Raw genomic sequence first — 16180 nt, forward strand, 5'->3', positions numbered from 1 at the left:
ATCACATTGGGCTCAAATGGGGGGCAGAGCAGAACCCAGTGTGTCTGACCCATGCAGATCAGGAGGATGCTAGAATGAAGGTCCACTGCGGTGTGTGTTTCGCTCTTTCTGTCTCTGGCGCAGACACACAAACCTGTATGACGTGATGGATCTAATGCACACAGTGTCTGCACATAATGTTTCTTTGTACAAGAGAGTTTTAAAGGAATACACTCATATCCTACTAACATTACTAACCACTTTTGTTTCACCTTTGCGTTGTAACACACTTTGTGTATTTATAAAATCAACATTGCTGAAAATGTGGTTTAAAAGGAATCATAAATGCAGTGTTTGAAGCAGGCCTGATGTAAATGTGAAGGAGTATCAACAGAATAGTCTGAAACATTGCTCCATCACAAATATGTGTCCGCTTGACTTAAATATAAGAAGAAACCTGTGCTAGAATTTACATCGTTTTTATCTCCCAACATGATGAGTTGCTGCCCCCTGCTGTAGGTTTGCATCCATGAAAACAATGCAGTTATTTTAGACAATTTGTATGTATGAATTCACAGGAGGAACATGGTGATCTGACTGATCAGCCAGACACATGCATAATATTTAAATTAGTTTAGTAATACAACCACTTCCCACTTTGATGCCAGCGCTTCTCTGCCATTAATGATGATTTAAAGATCCATGACATTTCTTTGAGAGATAAAATACTACATTTATGTAAGCATTTCAAGATAAACAGAGCTTCATCATTTGACCTTAAACATATCCTTTTTTTATACCTGAGCAGCTGTCAGAAACAAATACAAAAGATAAATATTGAATGATGTCATCCCTGTTATCAGGTTAAAAAAAGGTTCTTGAATTCTTAAAGGTTGTTGAGGCACTGACGCAATGAGTGTGTTGCAGTATTTATGGGTCGTAAACACATATCGTTACACTAACACTCCTTCAGCTCCTAACAAAAAGAACTAGTAGCTATTTAGTTTATGCAAAATATGAAGCAATCTGGTCATTTTTTCTATACTCATTGCCAGAGATGGGCAGTAACGCGTTACTTGTAACGCGTTACTGTAATCTGATTACTTTTTCCAAGTAACGAGTAAAGTAAGGGATTACTATTGCAAAAACGGTAATTAGATTACCGTTACTTTGCCGTAGGAACGCTGCGTTACTGCGTTACTAAAACCGTGATTTTTTTTGCGAGAATGTCTCATGACCGTGACGTAAGCGAGTGCCACGTTAGTGACAACAGCTGTGTGCAGATCAACAATGGATCATATATCGAGTGCGGGAGAGAGTATGAGCGTGCAGCGTTTAAAGCGTGGAAGTACTGACCTTACTTTGAGTTTGATTCCATAAAAAGTGACAAAAACATTAGTGTCCGTTGTGCGTGGGAAGAAAACTTCTTTTTACACCGACCCCCTAAAAAAGCACCGAGTGCGCAACGACGTAATGGGAAATTCACAGAGAAACTCGCGGATTATTCAACTGACCGCTGTGGCACACCTGCACCAGAGCACACCTCCGCCTACGCCACTCCTGCTATACAGGTGAAAATAGAGCAAAAGGACCGCTGAGTCTTTGATTTTATTTATTTTCTGCTGTGTTTTACTTGCATCTATTTGAAAGACTGAGTGTAAAAACAAAAAATATTTTATTTTATGTGCTGGAATGTGCAGAAAATAGGTTTAAATGTTAAACTAATTTCTTCAAGTCAGAGAATGGTGCATATAATTTAATTTTTGCTTGATGCATAAAGTTAAAAGCTTAAAACTAATAAAACAAGTTTTAAAAAGAGACTTTTCCATTTGATTACATTTTGTATGATGGATTATGCAGAAAAAGTAGAATTGGGCTGACAGATCTATCGCTTTATCACCTATTCAGGTTGTAAATCGTGTTTTTAAAAAGTAACCAAGTAACTAAGTAACTAAGTAATTAATTACTTTTCAAAATAGGTAATCAGTAAAGTAACGGGATTACTTTTTTGTGGAAGTAATCAGTAATTAGTTACTGATTACTTTTTTCAAGTAACTTGACCAACACTGCTCATTGCTAATATTATTTATGTACGTATTTACAGAATATACATGCACATATACATATATTATGCATATATATTTATTGCTGATTGTGAATTAATAATAAATAATGTTACAAATCACTAGCAATATTATTTTCATTATTTTTGATAAACTATTGTCTACTTTATGGTTTATACATAGTATTTTATATTGAATTGGAGCTTATAAGATGCAATACCAATTGTGTTCTGATGGCCATTGTCTTCACATTTTAAAGCAATGTGTAACCTTGAGTGTCATTTCTGATCTGGGCTTGTTGCTTAAAACTAACTCCACGCCGTCTGTGACCGAAAAAGGACAGGAAACACGGGCCCACAGCCTTATGACGAAACGCTATGTTGCAAAACATTTTATTAACTGGATACAAAGTTTTAGAAACAAAAGTTACAACTTTACAAAAATATTCAGAAATTGTTCATGAAACAGTAAACAATAAAATCACTATCAAATTATTGTTTTTAAACTTTATTAACACATTTTCTTAGACCTCCTGCTGTTCTTATGGACATTTTGCTTGTATTGCTTTTTTGTTTTGTTCTTTTCAAAACATGATTTATGTCAGTGTAAACATTAATTAACATATAATACACATAATACATAAACTGAGAGGTTCAAGGATTAGAGTTAGCCTGCAAGAGTATTTGGAGGTTTTCGCAGTGCTCACTGCCTGTTTGCAACTTGTTTGCATTTCCACACAAATACACCTCTTGTACACACTCGCTCTTCTCTCTCTCTCTCACACACATTCAAGCATGTTGTTGAATTTCATTCTGTTAGTAAGTGACGCATCCCCTCGATGCTGGGGCGCTTCAACAATTCTGAGCAGAGAGTTATTGATTCTAGTTAATTTTTGTTAGGTTATGTGTTTATTAGTAGGTTAGTTTGTTAGTTTGTAGAGAGCTGTTCAACACTCTTCTTTTGGGTTAGTGAATTGTTTTGATGACTGTTGATGACTGTTGTTCATAGTAGGTCTGTCCAGTGGTATTGCTGGGCATGCTTTGATTTACTCAAAGTTTAGCAAAGAACAGCAAACAAAGACATTAGTAAGATGGACATTTACAGGATCAGGACTGTTAGTATCAGCACCAATCAGGAGTTAGCACTGAGGCGTGCTCAGCTTCTGTCTGACATCACCGCCCGAGCTGACAACAAGCCAGGCACTCACCTGTAGGTTGACCGCACAGAGCACGTACAAATGCAAAGGCTGACCTCTCTGAATCTGATCACAATCGTTTTTGCGTTGATTGCTCATAAGTGTGTGGTCAACCCAGTTTGATGTCAGCAGCTGTTCCCGCTTGTCTTTTCACCTTGAGCTTAATCGCTTTTTTCCCCTTTCCAAGTCCCGAAACCCTTCTTGACATGCTCAGTGCAACATTTTTCCCGACTTTAACGATTTATTTAAACTTCTAAAAGAAGGGATGCAAAATCATGCAAAGGAACTATATGCGCTGCAGACCGCGGGCAGAAAGCAGAGGGTTAGTCAAGTTAGGGTTAGAAATGCCAGCCAACAGCATTCTCGATACAGGTTAGTAATCCTCCAACTGTTAGCACATATATTAGTACTGTTAGAGATTAGTGAGATACTGTTAGTACAACCCAGATGTGGGTAAAAATCTATTTACGCATAATTATTAGCATTTGCTGAAATTGGCTTCAGTGTGAAATGATAGGACTGCAGGCATCGGGACAACTTAATTAATGCCAGCGGGCATCGTTTAGAAAACTACAGACCATTAATTTCCAATGGCATCCTTGTGATCTAAATCAGCATAATAACTGCTACTTCAGTGAGGTTGTAACAAATGCTAAGAACCATTTGTAAATGTTGTTTTATCCCTTATCTGGTACATCCAGTGGCTAAAAGAATATAGGCCTGTTATTGAGTGTGCAGCTGTGAAAACAAAAACCACAGTAAAGCAGCTTTTAGCTTCAGGCCCGTTACAAATACATTTCATCTGACTGATAAGAGACACATGCAGACATACGTATAGGGTACATGCAAAGAAACACGTGCACTCACGCAGACACCCCCGTAACACGCACACACACACACAAGTGTGATCAACTTTAGAGGTTTCCACACAAACAAAAACATACTGTGTGAATGGCACATTGGGAACTTGTCATTTTCACACAATTTAGCAGCTTTTTTTTTTTTTTTTCAAATATCAGAGCTTTGCACAAATCTGTCAGAGTAAACTCCAGCTATGAAAAGACACAGAATATAGTCTTGGTGAAACACTGCTCGCTTTGAGTGAAGTATCTTATATAGGAAGAAACCGTCAGAGGGTTAGAAAGAGTAGAGGTCACCGCACGCGTCACTGTTTTTGAACAGCAAAATAAAGTCAGAGAATGGGCCAGGACGCGCTTATTACTTACAAAAAAAAAAAAAAAAAAAAGAATCACACTGCAGCAAATTATTCTGTACAACACCCATGAAATATCTCCCTGCTAAATCTGAGCACACTGATGTTGACTACGAAGCAGCAAGTGAAATACTGTTTTCACTGATTTGCAAAAGCAGAAGTCATCTCTCAGTAGGAAAACACTGGAACACGGACTCGCTCTTCTGAAGGTACAGGGCAGGGAAAATGGCACCATGTGGTCATCACTGCAAGACAAGTCACAATAAAGGGAATTAGGATGGTATAGTGTAGTATAAAATAATATAGATATAGTGAATGATGGCATGATTACAAAGATATAGTTTTGTACTGGTTTGAAAAATATTGACAAATATTTCCTTTTCTACAAAAATCTTGAATAAAATCACCCGAGGGGCAGATTATGCTAATATGATTTGGTCACATGATCCAATTTGTGGTTTATCTCACCTCTTAACCATAATCATGAGAAAAGTACCATATAGGAAGCATAATAATAATAATAATAAATGTCAGTGATTAAGCACATAACTGATCTCCCACGTTCTATCTGGTCTTCATTTATCTGTCCTCTGTGCCAGCATAGAGGCTTAACACAAACACACAGAGACACACACTCACACAAAAGCATGACTGAGTCCATAAAAAACTGGCTCTGTATTTTATATTCATCGGCACTTATATAAGAAGTCACTGTGTACAACATAAAAGTGAATGTGGAGGAATAAAAGTCAGTGGTATAAATCTGTGGCTAGATCCTGTACCAGTCCATACGCAGCACAGTAGAGGGCAATGGAGCGAAGCCACCGGGAGTACAATGAAGTCCTGTCGAGCCCCCCAACAATCTGCTTTTTCCATCGATGTAACTGGAGAAGAGCACACAACACAAAGCAGCAGAAAAAAGTGGGACACAACCCAACTGTCCTCACAAGATCCCCCAGGTACTGGTTGTTCTTTCATCTTTTTTTTGTTTCTTTTTACTGCTTTATATTTAGTCTCAGACACGGTGGACTGAAAAACACCCACTGTAAAAACATGAGTCACTTAGGATAGGAGTCAGTAATATCAGTTATCTAAATGACTGAGTAATGCTATTAAATTTCCATGTGACCTCCCTAGAGATGATAATGACGACAATCTAGTCTGTACACATAACCTGTCCTGTTGTTGGTTCCCTTCTGGATCCTCCCAGCATCCTGTGTGTCTCTGTCTGCAGCGCTGTGGATGAATCCACAGGGAGTACCTAAAAGGCAAAATACTGAGTCAAATGGACTTGTCTATATACTATATACTATGTATATACTTCATATATACTTCATATTAGATGTGAATCTAATATTAGAAGATCAAAGTTAAGGCTGGGACTATTTGACATTGCTCTTGGCAAATCAGTGCAAAAATAATGACTACAGCTTGTTCTCTGCAGATTAAAGACATATAGGGTAGGTTGCATCCTGCTGTATTGAGAGATGTATTGAGATTAAAAATAACTACAAGATTTTTTTTTTCATATTCTATGGTAAACGAGTATACACCCTACAACCTACAAGACATATTCTCTATGATCTAGGCCCTCAACTGGAGGGATTAAAGGAGTCAGTGTTTGCCTAAAAACATAGATCTTATTAAAGGATTGGGAGGGATAGAGGGGGGTAAAAGTTGAATGCAACGGAAGAGCAGAATAATTGGAAATAAATTAGCTTTTTTTTTTCCTACCAGTGATCTCCGGGATCCACATCCACCTGTCACCAAACGATAAGAAAAGATCGCTCCTTCTTCGCCTTTTTTCTGCTTTCTTCGTCTTCCTCTACCAGGCTGACCGCAAGCCGATCAGACGGGAAAACAGGCGTCGTGTGTGTGCGCAGTGATTACGCCCGCACTGAAAGGCTGGTTGGATCGAGTGGCAGCATGCTACTAACACGAACCGCGGCTGTGCGTCCTCTCTATATGGCTGCCGAGCGGAGAGAAGCAGATGTGGGAGTGCCAACAACAGCTGCGCACTGACCGGAGTCCAGTCCACGGAAAACAGGATAAAGTGGAGTCGGAAGCCTCGGGACAAAGAACATGAGCGGAGGGTATTAATGAGAACAGTAACTTCTTTCACTCAGCGCGCAGACCTGAATTAATCGCTGGTCTCGGTCTCCAGCTGCTGCCACAGGTTTATGGTCTTTTGTATGCGCCCCCTTCATCCACCATCTGTGTTTCCCGGGCAACGAGAGGACTGCCTGCAGGCACCACCAGCAAGGCCTGCATGCAACCACCTCAAATCAAGGCACACTACAGTGACGTGCTGTGATTCTGCTTACTGTAACATAACCAGTGGTTGATGTTTCTTCATTGTTAGGTGCTTTCTACACGTACACACGCATAATCTCACACCTCTTCTTTTGCCTGCTTTTCATTCACTCATCCAAACTGGTGTTTGAACAATATTTCTTATCTTCTCTGTGCTGTGATTCAACACATTCAATTTCAAATAACGGGTACTCGACTGAAAATGCCAGGTTTACGAGTAAATCTCAGCAAATATTAAAAGCTCTTAAAAAACTGGACAATTGCCAGCTAAATACTTTTTCAGACACCTAGCTGTTATCTTGATTTTAGTTCATGGGCAAAAGAGCTCACATTACTCAGATTTAAGCGAGAAATTGCCACAAACGTAGTTTAATTAAGCCTTAATTTTCAGGTATTATTAATTAAAGGGCTTAATTATTTCAGAGCAAATCAACGGGAAAACTGGAAACAAGTTGTAAAAATCTCATGGATAACCAGAAACTGGAACAACATTAGGCTGCGTGTTATCAATCATGAGCATAAAAGAGAATCCGATACAAGCTGTTAACCTCCGATAATTCTCAGAAAAAGAAATGAAAAGTTTCCATAAAAGAAGAAGAACAAAACCGGTGAAGTGATAAACGGATGAAACAAATAGTGTCTATCAAAGAGAAAAGCTTTAGAAAGAAGAACATATGTGGACGGGGACAAAGATCCTGACCCAAAGAATGTGGTTCTGCCAGGGGTTGGATCTCCTGGGCTGCCAGTGGAAGCGGGACACTGGCTTTTACTCTTGATTTTACTGCCAACTAAATAAAATGCTGCTTTTCTGGATCAGGACCTGGAACATTCTTGACTGGCTGAGTTAATCAGCTGATCTCAGTTCAACTGGGCTGCGTTCCACTTACTGAGGAGGAAGATTAGTCTGAGAGACCTGACAAGAAGCAAGAACGAGATGCTTTCAAAACCACAGCAGTCACTTAAACATTTAAATAAACTTAAAATGACATTATTTTTAAATTTAGAGTTTTCATGTTTGCTTTTGTGTGTGTGTGTGTGTGTGTGGGGGGGGGGTGATGATCCTGTTTTCTGTTCTGTATGTCTCAGTTTTCCAGGTGATGGTAGGCTAAGGAGCTTGGGGAAAAAACTCACTGGACTTCTTTACGTTTCATGAAAATGTTTCATCTCTCATCCAAGAGGCTTCTTCTAAATACCCGGGACTTTGCATCATTTACCTGAAGAAGCTCTTGGATGAGAGGAAACATCTTTATGAAACTTAAAGTCCAGTTGTTTTCTGTGCCTTTAGTTCCCTGATTGCTTTAGTTGGTGAAAGGTTTATTAATCTCCATTTTGCATTCCCATTCTTGTCTCTGCGTTTATCTCCTATCTCTTTGTCAAATTCATGTCTCAGTCCTGGTCTCAGTGCTGGTTATTTCCTGTCTTATTTTGATAGTCTCTCGTCGTGTGCTTTCGCTTTGATTCTACTCCCACACATTTATTATCTGTTATTAGTTTGAGCTGTCCTCTTACCTGTTGCTTGTACCCTTGTTATCCTTTGTGAGTATATGTCGTCTCAGTCCTCTCTGAGCTGTGTTCTGGGTGCCTGCTTATCTTTGTGCTTTTGTTGGCGTGTAGCAATAAAGCTGTTTTTTTTTTTCCAGTTTTATGCCTTTTGTTCCTAGTCCTGCACTTTGGGTTCAATTACTGAGGCCACACAGCAAATCTTGATTTTTTTTTTTTTTAAAAAGTCATTTACATGATAATCATAACGTTGATGATTCATTAAAACTGGGATGTTTAATGTTTGTTTGCTTGTTTTCACAGTGTAGGTTATTTGAATTGTGATCCCACTTAAACCCACTGCATACCTGTCAGTAGAAAGCTGCCTAGTACGTCACTAAGAAAGGGTATTTACATTTCATTAATACGACCAAGGTATCCACCTGATAAAACCCCCATCCAGCTGGAGGCGCCAGCTTGCGCGCTCACATATGTTTGGCCTTCCTGAGTCGCCGTACCACTGCATGTACCTCGCTGCCTCAGCCGTGCGCGCGCTGGCGCGATTTGTATCATGGAAAGGAACAAACTGTGAAGCATCGCTGAATGTGACGTTATCCATGCATCAGCCAGCTCCGTCGGCTCTCTCGGGTCTGTGCCGAGTCACCGACTGTCTTTACCTGAGTAATGCCCGAGCGGCCGGCGATCCCCGCCAGGTGACTGGCTGCGGGATAACCTGCATCATCAACGTCACTGAGAAAAAGGGCAGCGTCTCGCCCCCTCCAGGGGTGGAGTACTTCCACATCCCGGTCTCTGATACCCCGGTCTCTCGACTCAGCGATCACTTTGACGAGGTGGCGGATAAAATCCAGGTTACAGCGGAGAGCAGCGGCCGCACGCTGGTGCACTGCAACGCCGGGGTGAGCCGCTCCGCAGCCCTGTGCATGGCTTACCTAATGAAGCACCGCGGCGTGAGCCTCCTAGAGGCCCACGGCTGGGTCAGGACCTGTCGCCCTGTCGTGAGACCCAATAACGGGTTCTGGAAACAGCTCATCCAGTATGAGGGGGAGCTTCGTGGTTGCAACTCTGTCCGCATGGTGTCCTCATCCATGGGAGAGATACCTGACATTTATGAAGAGGCGGCCAGGAATATGATGCCACTGTGAGGGAAGCACGCTTCTTTGTGTGTGGTGGGAAAGTGGGACATAATTTCACAATGATCTGCAGTGTGCTGGCCTTAACTGTAAAATCCTGTGCAGCCTTGAAATGAAGCATAAACAGTGAATGCGTTCCCTCCAGGCCCTCATAATAATGGGCAGTGCAGAGTAACAGTGAGCTACTGTATAATTTATGCCTGCCGTGGTTTTTCCATGGTGCATTTGGCCACCTCTTGCTTGATTATGCGAGATTTTTGGTGAGCTCAGGAACCGCTTGCAGATTTGAACCCTCCATCATTCTGCAAAATGCTCAAACATCCAGGAGGAGTGAGATTTACCACAACACGTTTGTCATGAATGGGAGCTCTAAAGAAAGGCTTGTAGTAGGCTTCTACTCAATGTGACTAAATGCTGCTCCACTGTCTTTCAGATCAATGTGTACTTTTTATACCACAACATTAATCTGAAAAATTACAGGATGTCATATTAAAGGATTCAAAGCTTATAAAATACAACAGAATAAATGAGTGATTGCCATTCTCATTGAGTTATTCCACATAAAATTAACCAAATCCCTCAATAAGGCAAATAGTATCATCTGCACTATTAACACTGATCGAAGAAAAATGGCAGCCACGAAATTCTCTTGAGTCATAAGGAATCATTGCTGGAAGATGATGTTTCTGTTATTCTGCGTCACTGATTTGAAAATAGTTTGGTTGTGGTCTTGGATCTGAGCTCAAATACGTTTTTCAACCCTGAAAGTTTAATGTGGCCATCTCATGTATGTAAAGGTTATGAGGGATCAAAAGTGCTGGGAAACTCATGTCAGATATCAGATTATGTACTTTGAGACCCTGTAACTCTGAATGTTCATAATAATAATAATAATAATAATAATAATAATAATAAGATTATAGAAAGTTTATGCATGAAAAACAAAATCAGCTGACTCTGAGGGCTCAGGTGGAAGCTTTGATTCAACACTCACTTTGCTTTTAAAAATGTCCAGAAACTCCAATAAACTCTTGTATACTTTTTATGTGGATCAATTGTACATTAAGATAAAAGTTAAAGTCCTGCATTCACAGCATTGCTAACTGAACTATTTAACATTAATGCTTTGATACTTTTTACTCTCTTCTACCTATGACAGGCACAAAGTCAAAATAAGAGCTGTGACACTGAAGGCTGTTAACAAGTCCGACTCAACTGAGACAAGACAGTAGAAAAAGCATTTATTTTCCAATAAGCATACAACTGAGCTGGCTCACCTCTCATCCTAATGAGCAAGAAAGCTTCTTTTTTTTTTCTTGTATTTTTTAAATGGACAGTCACTCCTTACAACAGAGAAATAAAGTCTACATGGCCATGATGTTTTCTAGCCAATTACGGTGCTTCATTAAAACAAAAAAAAAAAGATAATTTCACTTAATTCTTTGATAAAAATATACATTTTCATACCATAATATGGGATCCCTTAAGCCAAAAGAAAACAGCTCTATTTCTTACACAATTAGCTTTACATGCCCGCCACCTGCAACGAACAGCGAGGAAACTGAGGAAAACGGGTACAATATCAGAGCGACGCCACGGATCACAGTAAAACTCATTCACAACTTGGCACAAGTCTGTCGTTTCTTTTAAACATAAACACACATCTGTTACAGAGGAAATGTGAAATCTTTATATTTAAGTGGTCATCCCCGAGACACACATGTAGTGGTACAACGTAAAAATATTCTTCTAAACCACAGACATGATGGATAGATTTCAGATCTTTAAACACCACTTTGAAAAAGACTGGTCGTCTCGACATACTGTCTGAAATAAGAGATTAGCATGCGCACCCAGTAAACCTAAGACAAGTCTCAATTTTTAAAAAGGAGTAGTCGGCCATCATACGGTTGCTCCCTTTATGCCACGAGTTTGCATCACAGCATTGACAGTACGTTCATATCTGCATCCAACAGAAACCTACAGCCAGCTTAGTGTTAATAAATATAGATTCCAGCCTTAAGCAGTGCATCGCTAATCGTGCACTTATGTAGTCTTGAACAAATGGAAAAAGTTCACGCGAACGCCCACTTAGAAAGTCTTACAAACAAAAACGAAAAAAAGATGGTTTTAATGTTTTTTTTTTTTTTTAATTAACCATCAAAGTGTCTTTTTTAACTTTCAAATGTCAGATTCTGTTCTGCAATCAGTTTATCGTAAACATTGTAATATTGTACAGGTGCATCAATGAGCTGCTGCCCACGTAGGGTGATTTAGTGTAAGTAGAACAGTTTAATAAGGAGCAACCTCTAATCACAAGTCTGGTAATGAAGTTATATTTGGGAAACTGCTATAAAACACTGTTTACACAATCCCCACACACTAACTTTGTAGTCCTCATTGATTCTACATTCCACCTTAAAAGCAAAGATGTGCTTTCCGATATTTGTGCCAGGCTGTGGCTGTATTTAGCATGCAGATATGAGAGCAGTGACTTTTCTTTCTTCCATGGGTATATTTAAGCCATTACCTCCTTCTGGATTACGGTTGTTACAACATTCACACGGCCTACACTGCAGAGTCTGACCTCCAATATGACACTTTTACATCTTAATGAAATCTTGATGTATTTTTTTAAATCTAAAAGACATTTTTAACAACCGCAAATAAAAAGCACATTACAGTATTTTACAAAGATTCAGATGGCTTATTTAGGAGTAAGGCTGGAATTTGCTACTTCAACATCCTGAGCAAGGACCTTTGTCAGGCCAAACTACAAGTGAAATAATGACACAAGTGCAAAAACGGCATGCCTATTTTACCTTCATTGCACTTCCCCCATTCCCTCAATAAGGCAAATCGTGTCACCTGCATAGTCATGCAATAAACATCTAAAAAGGTCCAAAATAGAAGAATGTTCATTTAACCCGAGGTGTAACCCAGAGTACTTCAGTAATATATCGAACACCGGTATCTGCGCTCATTCATTTCAAACAGCCAACAGCTGGCTTGAGATCAAATCTGAAAGAAAAGAAAGAATTGAAAAGTTACAACATTTCTTGAAAAGAGCCGCAGAGAAATGTATTTCTTTATACAAGCCACTCACCTGCTGTTGCAATTTTTGGTATTCTGTGGACTTAGGTCGACGTGCGGCTCTGGATTGCTTTCCTTCCAAAACAAAGGCGATTATCTAGCGGCAAAAAAAAAATAAAAAAAGATTAGGCAAGACTGGTTTGGACTGCTGTAAGAAGTCTGATTTTCAAAATAAGGATAGCTAAGCTAGCCAATGTTAGAACTGAGTGTGCTACACATAAATGGACAACTAGGTAGGTAAAAAAAAAAGAAAGAAAAAAAAAAAAGCTTTAGCTAATGTAAAAGTGGTTTTCAGCATTAAACCAGAACAGCTGGGAAATGTGTTTCTTTCCTTAAGCTCAGTGGAGAAATTTACACAGCTCTCAACTGAATTGTTGTGTGTGTTCTACACAGGATTGACCTGCGCCTCAAAAGGCAACCACAGGTGCCAAATATATTTTAGGCTCAAAGTGCAGTTTATGTTAGTTTAAACACCAGAGTCAAACTTTAAAGTTAAATTTAAAAAAATATTTTTCTATGTGTGTATTTGGGTAAAAGACTTGGGACATCAAGCCAGTCTAACAGCAAAAGTACCTTGCGCTTGTTGTGGTAAGTGATGTAGAGCACTGCCACCAGCACAGCTGCGGAAACGAGGTAGGCAAAGAAATGGCTGCTTTCCCCGTTTTCCATCATTTTGGATGGGTCGTATGGAGCTTTCACCTCTTTTCTTTTAGTCGGCTCCACACCATCCTTTCCTTGCTCTTCGCCATTAGCAAGGTCACCCTCATCTACACCTTGGATTTTCTCCATGGTGCTCAATTCATCTTTAAGTTTCTCTGTGGATGTGCTTTCGATTGGCTTTTTTTTAGAATCGTTTTCTGTAGGAGCTTTGTCTTGTGGACTTACTTCTTCTTTGTCTTTGGTTTCAGGCTCCACTTGGTTGGCTTGCACATCTGTCTTATTGGGAAGCTTGTTTTTCCCTTGGGTTTGCTGACCAGAATCCTGTTTTCCATCGTGCTTATCATTTCCATCCTCCTGTTGTTTTTCAGTTTGACTCTGTGTATCTGTTTCAATTCCTGCGCTTTCCGGATTTTTCTCGACTGCCTTGGGCTGTTCAGCTGATGTACTCACACCCTTCGTAGGTGAGCTGGGTGACTCTTCGTGTTTTGATGCGCTAAGCGCCTTTCCGGTGTGGTTACCAGACACGCTTGACTGAGATTGATCTGTTCCATTTGTATCTTTTACTGGTGGGCTTTTTGCATCTGGGGAGACTTCATCCTGTGCTGAATACAAAAACAAGAGCAATCGAATGTTAAATGTGTTAACTGGGATTTTGAATTAACTATTTATTACATGCACATCTGCTTGTTTATCCTCACTACTTATTTCTTCCAGTGCAAACCTCTGAAATATTATTTAATCTATTTTTCTCTTCTCTCCCGATATCTTCGTAACATTATTTATTTTTCTTGTCAGCTTCCTCCAAGTGATTATATTAAATGGGATTACTCAATTACATAATTGAATCATGTCTGCCATGAAAAAGATTGGCAGCAAAACATTCCAGAAATCAAAGGACAATATAGCAGACGTGGATAATACTAGACTGTGACAGTGACCACTGACACTTTAAGTGCATTTGCTTACATGTGTGTCATACTGCATAGACCTACTACTATAGGACTAATACACCAGTTATCAAGGCTGGATTACCCACCATGCAAAGCAAAAGGTCAGTGGGCTACAATATGTCAGCTGACCTCATTAATTTGTTAGGTTGACTACAAAATCATACAAAAACACAGAGATATAAGCAACACGCACTAGGAATCCAGTATTTTTTATCATCCTGATTTTCAACTGGGCCAATAATCAGCAGAGTGAACAGTATATACCATTAGTATTTGGTCACATGACTTGTGTGGATCAGTGGTGCAGACCATGATTAACAAATAAATAATGCTGAGATTTTTTTTTTTTTACTAAAAGAATGTAGAGCTGTACAATAAGTTATAATTCATGAGTAATTTTCTTAACATTGTGCTACGGAAAAAATGATCCAACAGTGTCCACAGTTTTATCCAGCAGGTTTGGAAATGTATGTAGTAGAGACCAACTGATTTATTGGTGGGTCGATATTATCAGCCGATACTGGCACTCCACCTATCCTGTTATAAAGGTTGATTAAAGAAAGTAAAGAAGAAAAAGATAGAAACACCCTTTAATCGTGTTATGAGTCTTAATGTTGCATTGTTTGCGAACTAAAGGGCAGTCTACAACTTCTCTGTTGGCAACAGGTACCACAAAGTCAACAAGCAACGCCAGGCAGAGCTTAGACGAGTAAACAAATAAGTGCATAACAAATGTCAGGGAAATCTCTTTAAGTTTCATGTGTCTGAAAAATAAACTATATATATTGGCCAATATATCCGAATATTGTCGGGGTTTTTAATCATAACCAAATATTGGTATGGATATATCGCCTGTGTCAGTTGGCCTCCAGTTGGGAGGAATTACGCCAGATTACGGTGAAAACCTCGTATGTGAATCCATATTTTGCTATAATAACTGTAAAGACAGGGAATATTATGATTATTATGCACAGATGTGTATAGTAGAGTACAGCACAAGTACACATTCCCCTGCAAGAGATCACAATAAGTTAATTATATCGCAAAAGTGAAGCGGTGAAGGAAAAGGAGACTGGATGAGCCAATCCCTCCCAAGCTCTTAAGAAGCAGAAGGACATCCTATTCACGTAACACCTGTGAGCCAACCTGTTAAACCGGACCGACTGCTCAAGGAGGATGAAGAAAAAGTCAAGATTATTAAAATAACAGAAAAAGCTCAAATGAAAAACTAAACAGAATAAATAGCACCTATTATGCAATCGCCACCATCCACCCCTAATCAAAAAAAAAAATAGCTTCATCAAATAAAACATTAAAATTTACCGTTTTAAAAAATGTCAACACATTAACGTGGCAATATATACGAGTTTTTATTACTCATTTGATTATTCTTATTATTTATTTATTTCTGCAGTGGTGTAAATCAGTCTATTGTCCTTTCTCCATTAAAAAAAAAAAGGACTGTTTTGACATATATCGCCTATCATCTTTATCAGGGATTGTGGGGAATTCCATAATTGCTCAACCAACGCAGGCCTAAAGCCAAATAAAAACGCAAAAACAAAACTCGACTCACCTCCGATGGAGCTGAAACACAGGAATATTGCAGATATTGTGAGCAGCAGCAAAGCCGTCCTCATCGTGTCGGCTGTGTCCACACGCCAAAGAAACGCGACCCGAATCCGTCGAATTTCAGCTGCGTCTCCTCAGAGCTCACGACGCAATCCGAGCTGACAAACGCAGGCCGACAGGTTCAAGAGGTTTGACAGATCCGGCCAGCTTCCGTGTACAAGCTGGCATTTCTCTTCTTCTGCGATTATAAACACGTGAGTGAAGTTTAGTGCCACCTAGAGGCTACATGCTTTTATAACAAGAACGTGCTGACGGAGAAAGCGTGGCGATTGTGGTTTCATTACTTCCTTACGTCCTTCTTATTGTGCAGTTTTATCATTTCAGCTGCCCAGCTAGAGATTCAGCGGTGTATACGGCACGAAATCATTATACTTTTGTATTTTTTGATTCAATATTATGATTTTATTTCGTCTCAGTTCACTACCAAAGTGGATCTGCTTGTTTAAGTTGGG

General features: G+C 39.5%; 2 protein-coding genes across 2 annotated transcripts; one reads left to right on the forward strand and one right to left on the reverse strand.

Moving 5' to 3' along the window:
* Positions 1–2418: 2418 nt before the first annotated feature.
* tgoln2 (trans-golgi network protein 2) lies at positions 2419–15909 on the reverse strand. The gene is made up of 7 exons (XM_084945993.1): positions 15673–15909; positions 13060–13748; positions 12500–12583; positions 8686–12414; positions 6185–7676; positions 5233–5711; positions 2419–4695 (listed from the first exon to the last, which is right to left on the reverse strand). Exons 1-4 carry the CDS (start codon positions 15734–15736, stop codon positions 12409–12411), a joined length of 843 nt encoding a protein of 280 aa, XP_084802119.1. The 5' UTR covers positions 15737–15909; the 3' UTR covers positions 2419–4695; positions 5233–5711; positions 6185–7676; positions 8686–12408.
* LOC146375913 (dual specificity protein phosphatase 18-like) lies at positions 8734–10821 on the forward strand. Its single transcript, XM_084945994.1, has one exon. The coding sequence runs from the start codon at positions 8734–8736 to the stop codon at positions 9403–9405; it is 672 nt and encodes a 223-aa protein (XP_084802120.1). The 3' UTR covers positions 9406–10821.
* Positions 15910–16180: the final 271 nt, after the last annotated feature.

Source organism: Perissodus microlepis, chromosome 12 (genome assembly GCF_051167445.1).
Source record: "Perissodus microlepis isolate ML-2025 ecotype Zambia chromosome 12, ASM5116744v1, whole genome shotgun sequence".
NCBI classification, from domain to species: domain Eukaryota; kingdom Metazoa; phylum Chordata; class Actinopteri; order Cichliformes; family Cichlidae; genus Perissodus; species Perissodus microlepis.